This window comes from Xenopus laevis, chromosome 5L, assembly GCF_017654675.1.
Source record: "Xenopus laevis strain J_2021 chromosome 5L, Xenopus_laevis_v10.1, whole genome shotgun sequence".
NCBI classification, from domain to species: Eukaryota; Metazoa; Chordata; class Amphibia; order Anura; family Pipidae; genus Xenopus; species Xenopus laevis.
Window position 1 is genome coordinate 101,226,046 of NC_054379.1, and position 17,000 is coordinate 101,243,045.

General features: G+C 34.0%; 2 protein-coding genes across 2 annotated transcripts; both read left to right on the forward strand.

Annotated features, from left to right (window-relative positions):
* Positions 1-262: 262 nt before the first annotated feature.
* LOC121393546 lies at positions 263-6,761 on the forward strand. Its single transcript, XM_041562373.1, has 12 exons — positions 263-338; positions 1,189-1,444; positions 1,538-1,648; positions 2,339-2,458; positions 2,554-2,676; positions 3,384-3,473; positions 3,881-4,027; positions 4,320-4,427; positions 4,800-4,916; positions 5,276-5,392; positions 5,770-6,012; positions 6,312-6,761. Coding segments are annotated over exons 1-12 (1,503 nt in total). The 5' UTR covers positions 263-268; the 3' UTR covers positions 6,313-6,761.
* Positions 6,762-9,847: 3,086 nt separating this feature from the next.
* Positions 9,848-17,000, forward strand: LOC121393766. The gene is made up of 12 exons (XM_041563193.1): positions 9,848-10,584; positions 11,401-11,656; positions 11,750-11,860; positions 12,551-12,670; positions 12,766-12,888; positions 13,596-13,685; positions 14,093-14,239; positions 14,531-14,638; positions 15,011-15,127; positions 15,487-15,603; positions 15,981-16,223; positions 16,523-17,000. Coding segments are annotated over exons 1-12 (1,572 nt in total). The 5' UTR covers positions 9,848-10,445; the 3' UTR covers positions 16,524-17,000.

Genomic DNA, 17,000 nt, shown 5'->3' on the forward strand with positions numbered 1-17,000 from the left:
GGTGTTTTGTGTGATTAGTATGACATCATATTTACATCAGATGAAGCAGGAAAGAATACGTGCTTACGTTTTTAAGTGCTTATTTCTTTCTTATACTTTTTTAAACTTTCATTTTATGAGGTAGGAGATCTTAACTCCAGACATAAGAAAAGTTACTGTTCTCTACTGTCTCACTTTATGTTAGTGTCCATGTTAGTATATGAAAAGCTGTAAATGTATTTTACAAACAATCTTATTTTTCTATATCTTTCTATTGCAGAACGCAAGAATGAATCTAAGAAACTATTTTATATGGATTATTATATTTGGACTGATTATGATTTGCAAAACTACATCAGGTAAATAGAGAATTTGAATTCAAAGACCTGCAGTTGTTCTGATTTTGTCAACTAATCTAAATCATAGTTTCCCCATCTTATAGAAAAGGGCAGACATTTTTATACCAGTGAAAACCATTTAAATTTAAAGTTATCTTTATCTGGAAAGCCTTTACCCCAAAAGCTCCAAATTTTGGGAAAACCATGTTAGTCCACTTTAAGTCAAAAATTAAAATATATAAGAAATTATTTAATTTTTCTCTGTAAAAATAAAACAGTACCTTGTACTTGATGGTATCTAAGTTGCATGAATCCATATTGGTGGCAAAACAATCTTATTGAGCTTATTTACTACGTTAGGGATTTTTATCACACTTAGGGGCAAATTTACTTATGGTCGAATATCGAGGGTTAATTAACCCTTGATATTTGACTGCCGAATGGAAATCCTTCAACTTCGAATATCGAAGTCGAAGGATTTACCGCAATTTGTTCGATCAAACTATTAAATCCTTCGAATCGTTCGATTCGAAGGATTTTAATCCATCGATCGAACTATTTTTCTTCGACCAAAAAATACTTAGAAAGCCTATGGGGACCTTCGGTAGATTTTAGGTACCGAACTGGGGGGTAGAAGTTTTTTTTTACTTCGACTATCGAATGGTCAAATAGTCGAACGATTTTTAGTTTGAATCATTCGATTCAAAGTCGTAGTTAAAGGTCGAAGTAGCCAATTTGATGGTCGAAGTAGCCAAAAAAAAGATTCGAAATTCCAAGTTTTTTTTATTCTATTCCTTCACTCGAACTAAGTAAATGGGCCCCTTACAGTATGATTAATTAGGTTTTTACTATGACTATAATTGTATTGCAGAAGATACACAAGAATATGAAGCAAATGATGAAAGTGCATATTTAGATGAAGACGCAAATGTAGATGATGAAGACGCATACTTACATTATCCTGAACCTGAATCAGAAAAAACTGCGGAAACATTTACAATTCAGCCTACAATTCAGTGGACAAGTGCTGGGAATGAAACGGAGACGGAGAATGATAATCAATATGATATTCCAGTAATTGTTACAGGGTGTATTCTGGTAATTCCTGTGATTGGAGCTATTGCATGGTAAGACACTTTACTTATATTTTAATAATATATTGTATTACAAACAGGCACAAAAACAAACTTTGACAAAAATATTATCTTTTGTTTCTGCAGGCTAGTGTACGCAAAAATTATAAAGAAGAAGCAACCAGTTAATGATGTTGAAAACCCACTAGAAACAGCACAGCCAGAGAAAGATTCTCCAATACTTGAAAGCTCTGATAGGTTTGTAATCCTCAACTAACATCATTTATTTTCATATATTGTCTCTTTCTGATGCCTTGGAGTCTCCATACTGCTCATTTCAGCACAACCAATTAAATTCTCATCCATACATTTCAGTAAAATAATGGCAAAATATTGCTTTTTGTGGTCTCTATCTCTTGCACATTTAATCCTAGTTTTAATCAGCAACCCATGCAGCAGATGTATCAACGGTCGAGGTGAATTTTTGAATTCAAAAAATTTGAATTTCAAGCTATTTTTTGGGTACTTTGACTAGGGAATAGTCAAAATGTGATTTGAATATGGAAATTTATCATATACTGTCTCTTCAAAAATTTGTCTTCGACCATTCGCCATCTAAAACCTGCCGAATTGCTGTTTAAGCCTATGTGGGACCTCCTAGAACCTGTTTGGAGTCAATTGGTGGACTTTGAAAAATCTAAGGTTTTTTTGGGAAAAACTTTGATTCTAATTCAATCAAATGTGCTATTACTTCGATTGGATGATTTGAATTCAGCTGAATATAGACCTATTCAATCGAAAAGGGACCTATTCTGCAAAAAAAACGTAATTTCGGTTGGTCTTTTTGAATTCAAATTTCAAAGATTTTCAAATTCAAAATTCAACCCTTAATAAATATGCCCCATAATATACACATGCAGTAAGATTCAGTAGACTTCTTTTCTTTAGTTTTTTCAGGTGTCTGTATAAAAAGATTAAGGAGAAGATAACAAAGAAGAAACCAGTTACTGACGTGGAGAACCCGCCAGAAATAGCTCCATCCAAGCAACAATTTATAGAAGCTAAAAGGTTTGTAGGCATCTATTGACTATAATCCTATATTTTAACAGCTAGTTTGCCTTGATTTATTCAAACATTCTTAATTTTCATTTGTTGTTTTTTAGGCCGGTGTTTGAAAAACCTAAGGAAAAGAAAAAGAAGAAAACAGTCACAGTCGCTGGCAGAGAGAAGCCGCTAATGACCATTCGGCCTCAGCAAATATCAGCCACAGATGAAAGCCCTGTTAGGTTGGTAACCCTTAGTTCTCTATATTCCTTTGCTTAAGCAGTTGCATTTGATTACACATGCACTTTATTTGGATATAGTTAACAAATTCACTTTATTTTTCTTTCTGTTGTTTAGTAAAAAAACATGTTGCCATGGATAACTCTGGTCAGAGAAAACTTTACATTTTGGCACAACGATTTGACTAGGAGCTGCCATATTGTTAAATCTTGGGCAGTCCATTAATAACGTATCCATATTATAGTAAAGGCAGCAAACCATAGTGAAATAATATCAAAATGCTTATGGGGTGATTTATCAGCATTCAAATTCAGATTTTTTCCTACTAATGAAGTTTTTGTGTGCTAAAACTCTGGCATTTGAATGATGCTTTCAAAAACTTTTGTGTCTGATATTTAATACATCAGAAATAGCTAAAGCCCCAGAAAGATCTGTAGGCTTCAACAAAATGTATTTTTCTTAAGGTTGCCTATTTTAACATTTAGATTTAAAGGATTTCCTTACAACGATAAAACTCCTAAGCTCCAAGCAACTAACTATAATGAACAATTCTATTAGCATGCTTGCTTAAATTTACCCAGACATTGGTTTATTAGCACTTACTTACAGACAGGGTAATATTCATATTAATCAGCAGGAGATATTGAGTTTCCAGCTGCTAATATACACATGCAGTACAATTCAGTGTACCATATTTTGTTTCCTTTAGGTCTGTGGTTAAAAAAATAAAGCGGAAAAAGAAAAAAACAATTAATAAAGCAGAGAGCCTACCAGCAGCAGCAGCTGAAAGCCCTGATAGGTTTGTACTTTTATTCGAAGGTCTATCTTTAGAACACCAAACCAACCAAACTAGTGGCTCTCAATAGCAAAAGTGCCTAATATAAACCTCCATGAGTCAATCGTTCTCTGACAACCAACACCTACAACTTGGTACAATGGTTGTGGTAGTTTGAAGGGAGCCACCAATTCCTAAAATTAATGTTATGTTTTAAGACCCAATAATGGGTGGCACATACTTTATCATTATATTATACAATCCTCTAAATAAAATTATTATTATACACCCTAGAGAATATTAGCTACTCACTCACTCTAGGTAGTATATTTATGATCTGCCAATGGACTTTTCAACTGATGTTTTATATATTCCACAAAACAAAAGACAAAGTATGTTTTCATGATCTTTATATATTCTTCTTTTTATAGGGGAAAGCTTAGTGAAATTACAGAGAACAGTGAAGTGCCTATAGACATAAGCCTTCCAGAACCTGAAAGTGACACATTCGATGTTTTCAGCTATATGGAGTCTATATTGTCATCACATAAAACGCCTAAGAATCAGAAACGTAAAAAGTAAGTTTGCTATGCATAAGTTATTTGTTAAGCATTAGGTTATTTTTTTTTATAGTGAGAATGTAGCAATCTATAATTTGATTATGAGATGAGTCAAATAATCAGTTTACAATGAGGGGAAAAGAAATTCTGGTTATAGATATACTAGAATTAGTATTGCATTTTTTTTATTGTAGCAAACAGTAAGAATGAGTATGTAAGTGCACATTTAGAATCCAGTGATCGTTGTACTTTAATTCTTATTTAGGTGTTTGAAGGTGTTTCAATGACCTTGCATTTTTTGTCTTTTCAGGGTACAACGTTATGCAATGTTTGAAGAAATTATGAATAATGAAGAAAATGCAGAAGGATTGACGCAACAGTTGATTGCGCTTCAAAACAAATCACCAACTCTCAAAGTGTAAGTAAAACAGAACCCTAACTTAATACACCAACAACATTTTTACTAACACAGATCTCACTTGTAAGGGACAGGCCACACGAGCAGATTCGGGGAGATTAGTCGCCCCAGCCACAAATCGCCTCTTCTTTGGGGCGACAATCTCCTCGAACTGCCTTCCCTCTGCCCTCCGCCGGCTAAAATGAAAATTGCCTGCGGCAATGCACACGCGGCGATTTGTTTTCCGAAGTTGCCTCACGAGAAAACGTCCTTGCACAACCTTGTCTAATGTTTAAAACCTACAAACTAGTGTAGTATCATTTCTTAATGTATTAAAAAATGATTAGCGAGATTAGATAAATGTCAGAAGTGTAACAATTGTTGTATTTATAGTTTGGTGCGGTATGAACCGATAGATGATAGTAAGGAGGAAGATGCTACATCACTGAAGTCAGAGATGGAAACTTCTACTATCCAACTGCAGACTTCAGAACCCAGGGAACCAGAGAGGTGAGTTTGCTAAACCCTACAGCCCAAAGCCTGATATCATTTTTAAATTCAGATTTCAGTATTTTGAATTATAAAACAATGTAAATGTTATTGGGTAGCAGTGTAATACACTGCTCGCTTTGTTATATAGTAATTCATTTTTATATATTATCTGTTGTAAATGCAGCTTTAATTTAAAGATATCACTTAAGGAGTAATTTCCTGTTTTGCCAATAAAGACAAACATAGGAGATGCGTTTGCACAACCGTGTCTAATGTTTTAAACCTGCAAACTAGTGTAGCATAATTTCTTAATGTTTTAAAAATCTATTAGTGAGATTAGATGAATGTCAGAAGTGTAACAATTGTTATATTTATAGTTTGGTGCAGTATGAACCGATAGAAGATAGTAAGGAGGAAGATGCTAAATCACTGCAGTCTGAGATGGAAACTACTACTATCCAACTGCAGACTTCAGAACAGAGGAAACCAGAGAGGTGAGTTTGCTAAACTCTACAGCCCAAAGCCTGATATAATGTTTAAATTCAGATTTCAGTATTTTGAATTCTAAAACAATATAAATATTATTGGGTAACTTTTGTAATACACTGCTCACTTTGTTTTATAGTAATTATTATTTTTTAGATACATATTATCTGTTGCAAATGCATCTTTAATTTAAAGATATCCCTTATGGAGGAATTCCCTGTTTTGCCAATAAAGACAAACATAGGAGATAAGTTTGCACAACTTTGTCTAATTTTTAAAACCTGCAATATATATTATATGTTGCAAATGTATCTTTTAGAGCAGAATGTATGTGTTCTACACAGTAGATTATATTAATGTGAATAAACTATTTTCTAATCCACAGTGAAGTACAAATTCTACGGATTGAACCACCTAATGAGGATGGTGAACTTCCTTTGCAAATAGTGCAGGAAAGCATTCCCGTCCCACAACAGCCTTCAGAACACAGTGAAGATGTTGTCAAGAAAAGTGAATCTACGGTGAAAGAGGACCTATTTTTCTTTTTCTTATTGTCGTGTGCTAATATGCTTCAGACAAATTCCTCAGAACTAGCAGCATATGTTAAGCAACCTTCAGAACCTGAATGGTGAGTTTGCTAATCTCTAGAGACAAATTGTTAAATTACTTTTTTAATTTACATTTACATTTTCTTCACAAAATAATACAAATGCAACATTTCACTGTTTATGCTAATTGTATGAGAGTGGGTGCCAGTTCATAGCAAATGGAAAAAATGTGAGGATTTTTTAGCCTGGGATTATATAATAGGGATAATTCAGAGCATATAGACCTAGTCAAACGCACTTTTCAATGCAATACAAACCATTAAGACTAGGCTGGCACAACCATGTATTGACTGCCTTATCACTTTTTTCTAATGTGCAGAGAGGAGCAACCTGTGAATCCTGAACCAAAGACACCTGCGTTGATGAGCATGGAAAATCTTCTTCAAAAGTAGAACAGAGATAACCTCAGTGAACTGAACTGAGATGAATAAATAACTTTATTTATTATAATAAATAATTATCTTAATAAATTATTATTGGTGGTTTCCTTTTAAATGAACAAATAGCATACAGAGTTTGAATACAGATATATCTTTATTATTCTTTTTAGTTTGTTGACATTTAAAAAGCCAAACAAGGTAATTGAGGAATGAAGTGCTAGTGTGCATGCCTTTGAATACATCTTATATAAGATATCTGCTCAAAATAAATATAGTAGTAATTCACTAAATATTTCTGTTGGCAATATACATCACATTTCTAAATGAGCTAGATATGAATAAAGCAGCTTCAATACAAAATCATTTTTAAAAATATTCAGTGGGGTCTAGAATAGTTTTTGTTTTATTAAAAGGATACTGTCGTGGAAAAAACATGTTTTTTACAAAATGTATCAGTTAATAGTGCTACTACAGCAGAATCCTGCATTGAAATCCGTTTTTCAAAACAAGAAATGGATTTTTTTATATCTAATTTTAAAATTTGTTATGGGGCTAGACATTTTGACATTTCCCAGCTGCCCTCAGGTCATGTCACTTTACTGCTGCACTGCAAGTTGGAGTGATGTCATTACCCCTCCCTCCTACAAGCTGCTGTAATGTAAATAGAGCCTTGTCTGCTGAGCCTGTCAATTGAACAATAGGCAGGAATCAAGATAAGCTCCCACTGACACCACTTCAGAAGGACTGAAATAAGATAGTCCTGTGATCACTGCCCCCACTTCCGTTTAAAAAATAAATATATATATATATACACACACACACACACAATTCATTTTGGGCACTGGAAAAAATATTTTATATAGATAGTTTATTATATTTGTTTACACAAAAATGAAACACAGGAGTACACTCCCAGGACTGATGACAGGGAATAGAAAAAAGGATAAAATTAGGAGGACATACTTGAAAACCAGGGAAACTTAAGAGGAAGTCTAGGAAGGGTTAAAATAGCTCATGAGAAAGGAGGCAGTAAGTAGTTAATGTAAAAAGAAGTATTGCAGGCAGGAAAGGAGCAAGGTCTGTGTGAGGTGGATAGCAGAGGAAACTCACAGCTCCTTTACCTCATCTAGTAACCAGTAAAACAAACTAGGAAGGCAGCAAGGAGAGAAAGTTCCCCCCTCCAAAGGAATGCAAAGAACAAACTTACAGAAAGTACTTACAGAAAGTAATTGCTTCCCTGCAAACCATGTGACCTCTCTCCTCCAAACATCACACGCATGGGCAGAGAGGGGAGGGGGAGTGTACAGCTAGATTCTCATGTTGTAGTGCGACCTGGCTTTTCATTACAGCAGTGATCCCCAACCAGTAGCTCGTGAGCAACATGTTGCTCTCCAACCCCCTTGGATGTTGCTCCCAGTGGCCTCAAAGCAGGAGCTTATTTTGGAATTCCAGGCTTGGAGGCAAGGTTTGGTTGTATAAAAAAGCAGGTGTACTGCCAAACAGAGCCTCCTGTAGGCTGCCAGTCCACATAGGGGCTACCAAATGGCCAATCACAGCACTAATTTGGCACCCCAAGAACATTTTTCATGCTTGTGTTGCTCTTCAACTAGTTTTATTTCTGAATGTTGCTCACGGATTCAAAAGGTTGGGGATCCCTGCATTACAGAGTGGCTGCCTCCAAGCACACAGGTAATGCTGTGCCTGCTGTTAGAGCAGCACAGGATGAATGTGTAATGAGCAGAAATGGAAGCCCCCATGACAAAATACAAACTAAAATAATTTATGCATGGATTTGTGGATTAACATTTTATTTGCCAGACAGTGTTTATGGATGTGTGTTTTTTATAAAAATGCAAAAAAAAAAAAAAAGTTTAAAATGACGACAGATTCCCTTTAATATCATTAAGTGTTGAGGGATAAATGTATTATACTGGTAGTGATGGCACTAGTCACCTCTTGTATTAAGTAATTGTCTTGGAACCATGCCAACAATGGGGTCATTATGACATCATCGGCACCTAACCACAAAACAACAGGTGTTTCATGTGATCAACGTGACATAAAGCACCTTCAATACAAAATCCTCAATCGGGTTTAGAATAGTTTTTGTTTTATTAATATCATTTAGGGGGTTATTTATCAAGGTCCGAATTTATCTCAATATCGGCTGCTTCAAACTCCGATCTAACCCCCTCGGGTTTTTAACGCTTATTTATTATTACATTTTCCCGAAAATTTGCTTTGCAGGAAAAGCTCCGATTTCCACGATGTTTTCATGAATTTTCCCCCGAAATCTCCAAATTCTTTGGAATTTTCACCCGAAAGCTCCGAAAACATAGTGAAATTGCCTGAAACCCAGACACAACCAAAAAGCAATGGGACTGTTCCCATTGACTTTTATGCAAGCTCGACAGGTTTGAGATGCTGTGTTTTTATATTCAGACTTTTTAGCCCTCGGGGTTTAATAAATTCCGAAAAATTTGTTATTTTTTTTTTTTTATAAAAAAAAATCACAAATTTTTTGGATTTCGGGGAATTTCGGGTATTCGGACCTTAATAAATAACCCCCTAAGTCTTAAGGGATAAATGTACACCTCTTGTATTAAGTAATTGTCTTGGAACCAGGCCAACAAATGGGTCATTATGACATCATTGGGACCTAACCACAAACAGGTGTTTTATGTGATCATTGTGACATCATTGTAACATCATTGTGACATCATTGTAACATCATTGTGAAATCATTGTTTGACATCATTGTAACATCACACATAAGTTATGATCTCACTTTACCTACACTACTTGTGCTCAGTCTAATGTTTACATCAGACGAAGCAAGAAGGAATAGACGCTTATCTTTTTAAGTGCTTATTTCTTTCTTATATTTCAAGAGATTTTCTAAACTTCAATTTTTTAAGGTAGGAGATATTAACTCTAGACAAGTTACCATTCTCTAAAATTCTCAATGTTTTTTAAAGAAAAATTTTAAATACAGTATTAAGACTATTTTATTTAACTGAATGATTCAGCCATGCAGTACTTGTTAATTAAGAGTAATGGAAGGTGTGTTGCACTGTGTATAGATAGAGCCTATATTTTTCTCACATATTATGTAACTTGTAAATTAATAGTAATAATATACATTTTGTTGCTGTTGCTATTAAGCAAGTCTACAATATAGGCAGATTGCATAGATTTTGTTCTTTTATTCTTTTTAATTATTGAATAGTTATAATTATTTACTTATTTCACCCCTGTATCTTTATGTTAGTGTTTATGTTAGTATATGAAAAGCTTTTTTTTTTTAAATTAATATCATTTAGTGGGTTATTTATTAAACCTCACATTTTTTTGATTGGGCGTTTTGGGGCAAAACTTGAATTTTTTGAGGAAAACAGAAATACTCAAATGTTTCGAGATTTATTATACCCTGATGCTGCAAAAAGCCTGAATTCAAAAAATCCGCCATCCCAGACCTGTCAAGGTCCTGTATAAGTCAATGGGAGAGGCACCTATCCCAAATCCAACTTTTCCGAGGTTTAAGAGAAAAGCTTGAAAAAATCGATAGATTCAGAAAAAAGCCCAAAAAGTTCAAGCAATTCAGGTTCTTGTGTGATTTTATTGAATTTTTCCATGATCCTATTCATTTGGGTTATTTTATTAATAAGGCCAGATCGAGCATGGGAATTTGGTAAATAAAATATGAGATACATTCAGATTTTAGTAAATAACTAAGTAAATAAATAAGTGTTGAGGGATAAATGTTTTAATACTAGTGATGCCATTAGGCCAAGCTTGAATTAAGTAATTGTCATGTAACCATGACAACAATAGGGTCATTGTGACATCACAGGCACCTAACCACAAAACAACAGGTGTTTTGTGTGATTAGTATGACATCATATTTACATCAGACGAAGCAGGAAGGAATAGGTGCTTAAGTTTTTAAGTGCTTATTTCTTTCTTATACTTTTTTAAACTTTCATTTTATGAGGTAGGAGATCTTAACTCCAGACATAAGAAAAGTTACTGTTCTCTACATTCTCACTTTATGTTAGTGTCCATGTTAGTATATGAAAAGCTATAAATGTATTTTACAAACAATCTTATTTTTCTATATCTTTCTATTGCAGAACTCAAGAATGAATCTAAGAAACTATTTTATATGGATTATTATATTTGGACTGATTATGATTTGCAAAACTACATCAGGTAAATAGAGAATTTGAATTCAAAGACCTGCAGTTGTTCTGATTTTGTCAACTAATCTAAATCATAGTTTGCCCATCTTATAGAATAGGGCAGACCTTTTTATATCAGTGAAAACCATCTAAAATTAAAGTTATCCTTATCTGGAAAGCCTTTACCCCAAAAGCTCCAAATTTTGGGAAAACCATGTTCGTCCACTATAAGCCAAAAATTAAACTTTTTAGAAATTATTTAATTTTTCTCTGTAAATATAAAACAGTACCTTGTACTTGATGGTATCTTATTAAACTTATTTACTACGTTAGTGATTTTTATCACACTTAGGGGCAAATTTACTTATGGTCCAATATCGAGGGTTAATTAACCCTCGATATTCGACTGCCCAATGGAAATCCTTCACCTTCGAATATCGAAGTCGAAGGATTTACCGCAATTTGTTGGATCGAACTATTAAATGCTTTGAATCGTTCGATTCGAAGGATTTTAGTCCATCGATCGAACGATTTTTCTTCGACCAAAAAATACTTAGAAAGCCTATGGGGACCTTCGGTAGGTTTTAGGTGGTGAACTGGGGGGGGTAGAAGTTTGTTTTTTACTTCGACTATCAAATGGTCGAATAGTCGAACGATTTTTAGTTTGAATCATTCGATTCAAAGTCGTAGTCAAAGGTCGAAGTAGCCAATTCGATGGTCGAAGTAGCCAAAAAAACATTAGAAATTCCAAGTTTTTTTTTATTCTATTCCTTCACTCGAACTAAGTAAATGGGCCCCTTACAGTATGATTAATTAGGTTTTTACTATGACTATAATTGTATTGCAGAAGATACACAAGAATATGAAGCAAATGATGAAAGTGCATATTTAGATGAAGACGCAAATGTAGATGATGAAGACGCATACTTAGATTATCCTGAACCTGAATCAGAAAAAACTGTGGAAACATTTACAATTCAGCCTACAATTCAGTGGACAAGTGCTGGGAATGAAACGGAGACGGAGAATGATAATCAATATGATATTCCAGTAATTGTTACAGGGTGTATTCTGGTAATTCCTGTGATTGGAGCTATTGCATGGTAAGACACTTTACTTATATTTTAATAATATATTGTATTACAAACAGGCACAAAAACAAACTTTGACAAAAATATTATCTTTTGTTTCTGCAGGCTAGTGTACGCAAAAATTATAAAGAAGAAGCAACCAGTTAATGATGTTGAAAACCCACTAGAGACAGCACAGCCAGAGAAAGATTCTCCAATACTTGAAAGCTCTGATAGGTTTGTAATCCTCAACTAACATCATTTATTTTCATATATTGTCTCTTTCTGATGCCTTGGAGTCTCCATACTGCTCATTTCAGCACAACCAATTAAATTCTCATCCATACATTTCAGTAAAATAATGGCAAAATATTGCTTTTTGTGGTCTCTATCTCTTGCACATTTAATCCTAGTTTTAATCAGCAACCCATGCAGCAGATGTATCAACGGTCGAGGTGAATTTTTGAATTCAAAAAATTTGAATTTCAAGCTATTTTTTGGGTACTTTGACTAGGGAATAGTCAAAATGTGATTTGAATATGGAAATTTATCATATACTGTCTCTTCAAAAATTTGTCTTCGACCATTCGCCATCTAAAACCTGCCGAATTGCTGTTTAAGCCTATGTGGGACCTCCTAGAACCTGTTTGGAGTCAATTGGTGGACTTTGAAAAATCTAAGGTTTTTTTGGGAAAAACTTTGATTCTAATTCAATCAAATGTGCTATTACTTCGATTGGATGATTTGAATTCAGCTGAATATAGACCTATTCAATCGAAAAGGGACCTATTCTGCAAAAAAAACGTAATTTCGGTTGGTCTTTTTGAATTCAAATTTCAAAGATTTTCAAATTCAAAATTCAACCCTTAATAAATATGCCCCATAATATACACATGCAGTAAGATTCAGTAGACTTCTTTTCTTTAGTTTTTTCAGGTGTCTGTATAAAAAGATTAAGGAGAAGATAACAAAGAAGAAACCAGTTACTGACGTGGAGAACCCGCCAGAAATAGCTCCATCCAAGCAACAATTTATAGAAGCTAAAAGGTTTGTAGGCATCTATTGACTATAATCCTATATTTTAACAGCTAGTTTGCCTTGATTTATTCAAACATTCTTAATTTTCATTTGTTGTTTTTTAGGCCGGTGTTTGAAAAACCTAAGGAAAAGAAAAAGAAGAAAACAGTCACAGTCGCTGGCAGAGAGAAGCCGCTAATGACCATTCGGCCTCAGCAAATATCAGCCACAGATGAAAGCCCTGTTAGGTTGGTAACCCTTAGTTCTCTATATTCCTTTGCTTAAGCAGTTGCATTTGATTACACATGCACTTTATTTGGATATAGTTAACAAATTCACTTTATTTTTCTTTCTGTTGTTTAGTAAAAAAACATGTTGCCATGGATAACTCTGGTCAGAGAAAACTTTACATTTTGGCACAACGATTTGACTAGGAGCTGCCATATTGTTAAATCTTGGGCAGTCCATTAATAACGTATCCATATTATAGTAAAGGCAGCAAACCATAGTGAAATAATATCAAAATGCTTATGGGGTGATTTATCAGCATTCAAATTCAGATTTTTTCCTACTAATGAAGTTTTTGTGTGCTAAAACTCTGGCATTTGAATGATGCTTTCAAAAACTTTTGTGTCTGATATTTAATACATCAGAAATAGCTAAAGCCCCAGAAAGATCTGTAGGCTTCAACAAAATGTATTTTTCTTAAGGTTGCCTATTTTAACATTTAGATTTAAAGGATTTCCTTACAACGATAAAACTCCTAAGCTCCAAGCAACTAACTATAATGAACAATTCTATTAGCATGCTTGCTTAAATTTACCCAGACATTGGTTTATTAGCACTTACTTACAGACAGGGTAATATTCATATTAATCAGCAGGAGATATTGAGTTTCCAGCTGCTAATATACACATGCAGTACAATTCAGTGTACCATATTTTGTTTCCTTTAGGTCTGTGGTTAAAAAAATAAAGCGGAAAAAGAAAAAAACAATTAATAAAGCAGAGAGCCTACCAGCAGCAGCAGCTGAAAGCCCTGATAGGTTTGTACTTTTATTCGAAGGTCTATCTTTAGAACACCAAACCAACCAAACTAGTGGCTCTCAATAGCAAAAGTGCCTAATATAAACCTCCATGAGTCAATCGTTCTCTGACAACCAACACCTACAACTTGGTACAATGGTTGTGGTAGTTTGAAGGGAGCCACCAATTCCTAAAATTAATGTTATGTTTTAAGACCCAATAATGGGTGGCACATACTTTATCATTATATTATACAATCCTCTAAATAAAATTATTATTATACACCCTAGAGAATATTAGCTACTCACTCACTCTAGGTAGTATATTTATGATCTGCCAATGGACTTTTCAACTGATGTTTTATATATTCCACAAAACAAAAGACAAAGTATGTTTTCATGATCTTTATATATTCTTCTTTTTATAGGGGAAAGCTTAGTGAAATTACAGAGAACAGTGAAGTGCCTATAGACATAAGCCTTCCAGAACCTGAAAGTGACACATTCGATGTTTTCAGCTATATGGAGTCTATATTGTCATCACATAAAACGCCTAAGAATCAGAAACGTAAAAAGTAAGTTTGCTATGCATAAGTTATTTGTTAAGCATTAGGTTATTTTTTTTATAGTGAGAATGTAGCAATCTATAATTTGATTATGAGATGAGTCAAATAATCAGTTTACAATGAGGGGAAAAGAAATTCTGGTTATAGATATACTAGAATTAGTATTGCATTTTTTTTATTGTAGCAAACAGTAAGAATGAGTATGTAAGTGCACATTTAGAATCCAGTGATCGTTGTACTTTAATTCTTATTTAGGTGTTTGAAGGTGTTTCAATGACCTTGCATTTTTTGTCTTTTCAGGGTACAACGTTATGCAATGTTTGAAGAAATTATGAATAATGAAGAAAATGCAGAAGGATTGACGCAACAGTTGATTGCGCTTCAAAACAAATCACCAACTCTCAAAGTGTAAGTAAAACAGAACCCTAACTTAATACACCAACAACATTTTTACTAACACAGATCTCACTTGTAAGGGACAGGCCACACGAGCAGATTCGGGGAGATTAGTCGCCCCAGCCACAAATCGCCTCTTCTTTGGGGCGACAATCTCCTCGAACTGCCTTCCCTCTGCCCTCCGCCGGCTAAAATGAAAATTGCCTGCGGCAATGCACACGCGGCGATTTGTTTTCCGAAGTTGCCTCACGAGAAAACGTCCTTGCACAACCTTGTCTAATGTTTAAAACCTACAAACTAGTGTAGTATCATTTCTTAATGTATTAAAAAATGATTAGCGAGATTAGATAAATGTCAGAAGTGTAACAATTGTTGTATTTATAGTTTGGTGCGGTATGAACCGATAGATGATAGTAAGGAGGAAGATGCTACATCACTGAAGTCAGAGATGGAAACTTCTACTATCCAACTGCAGACTTCAGAACCCAGGGAACCAGAGAGGTGAGTTTGCTAAACCCTACAGCCCAAAGCCTGATATCATTTTTAAATTCAGATTTCAGTATTTTGAATTATAAAACAATGTAAATGTTATTGGGTAGCAGTGTAATACACTGCTCGCTTTGTTATATAGTAATTCATTTTTATATATTATCTGTTGTAAATGCAGCTTTAATTTAAAGATATCACTTAAGGAGTAATTTCCTGTTTTGCCAATAAAGACAAACATAGGAGATGCGTTTGCACAACCGTGTCTAATGTTTTAAACCTGCAAACTAGTGTAGCATAATTTCTTAATGTTTTAAAAATCTATTAGTGAGATTAGATGAATGTCAGAAGTGTAACAATTGTTATATTTATAGTTTGGTGCAGTATGAACCGATAGAAGATAGTAAGGAGGAAGATGCTAAATCACTGCAGTCTGAGATGGAAACTACTACTATCCAACTGCAGACTTCAGAACAGAGGAAACCAGAGAGGTGAGTTTGCTAAACTCTACAGCCCAAAGCCTGATATAATGTTTAAATTCAGATTTCAGTATTTTGAATTCTAAAACAATATAAATATTATTGGGTAACTTTTGTAATACACTGCTCACTTTGTTTTATAGTAATTATTATTTTTTAGATACATATTATCTGTTGCAAATGCATCTTTAATTTAAAGATATCCCTTATGGAGGAATTCCCTGTTTTGCCAATAAAGACAAACATAGGAGATAAGTTTGCACAACTTTGTCTAATTTTTAAAACCTGCAATATATATTATATGTTGCAAATGTATCTTTTAGAGCAGAATGTATGTGTTCTACACAGTAGATTATATTAATGTGAATAAACTATTTTCTAATCCACAGTGAAGTACAAATTCTACGGATTGAACCACCTAATGAGGATGGTGAACTTCCTTTGCAAATAGTGCAGGAAAGCATTCCCGTCCCACAACAGCCTTCAGAACACAGTGAAGATGTTGTCAAGAAAAGTGAATCTACGGTGAAAGAGGACCTATTTTTCTTTTTCTTATTGTCGTGTGCTAATATGCTTCAGACAAATTCCTCAGAACTAGCAGCATATGTTAAGCAACCTTCAGAACCTGAATGGTGAGTTTGCTAATCTCTAGAGACAAATTGTTAAATTACTTTTTTAATTTACATTTACATTTTCTTCACAAAATAATACAAATGCAACATTTCACTGTTTATGCTAATTGTATGAGAGTGGGTGCCAGTTCATAGCAAATGGAAAAAATGTGAGGATTTTTTAGCCTGGGATTATATAATAGGGATAATTCAGAGCATATAGACCTAGTCAAACGCACTTTTCAATGCAATACAAACCATTAAGACTAGGCTGGCACAACCATGTATTGACTGCCTTATCACTTTTTTCTAATGTGCAGAGAGGAGCAACCTGTGAATCCTGAACCAAAGACACCTGCGTTGATGAGCATGGAAAATCTTCTTCAAAAGTAGAACAGAGATAACCTCAGTGAACTGAACTGAGATGAATAAATAACTTTATTTATTATAATAAATAATTATCTTAATAAATTATTATTGGTGGTTTCCTTTTAAATGAACAAATAGCATACAGAGTTTGAATACAGATATATCTTTATTATTCTTTTTAGTTTGTTGACATTTAAAAAGCCAAACAAGGTAATTGAGGAATGAAGTGCTAGTGTGCATGCCTTTGAATACATCTTATATAAGATATCTGCTCAAAATAAATATAGTAGTAATTCACTAAATATTTCTGTTGGCAATATACATCACATTTCTAAATGAGCTAGATATGAATAAAGCAGCTTCAATACAAAATCATTTTTAAAAATATTCAGTGGGGTCTAGAATAGTTTTTGTTTTATTAAAGGGATA

Excerpts from the sequence above, each read along its gene's own strand:
- LOC121393546 (XM_041562373.1), top strand. The coding sequence starts at position 269 with ATGAATCTAAGAAACTATTTTATATGGATTATTATATTTGGACTGATT. Across the intron at positions 2,459-2,553 it reads CAATTTATAGAAGCTAAAAG|GCCGGTGTTTGAAAAACCTA; the intron begins GTTTGTAGGCAT and ends GTTGTTTTTTAG. Across the intron at positions 4,028-4,319 it reads AAGAATCAGAAACGTAAAAA|GGTACAACGTTATGCAATGT; the intron begins GTAAGTTTGCTA and ends TTGTCTTTTCAG.
- LOC121393766 (XM_041563193.1), top strand. The coding sequence starts at position 10,446 with ATGAAAAGCTATAAATGTATTTTACAAACAATCTTATTTTTCTATATC. Across the intron at positions 14,240-14,530 it reads AAGAATCAGAAACGTAAAAA|GGTACAACGTTATGCAATGT; the intron begins GTAAGTTTGCTA and ends TTGTCTTTTCAG. Across the intron at positions 14,639-15,010 it reads AAATCACCAACTCTCAAAGT|TTTGGTGCGGTATGAACCGA; the intron begins GTAAGTAAAACA and ends TTGTATTTATAG.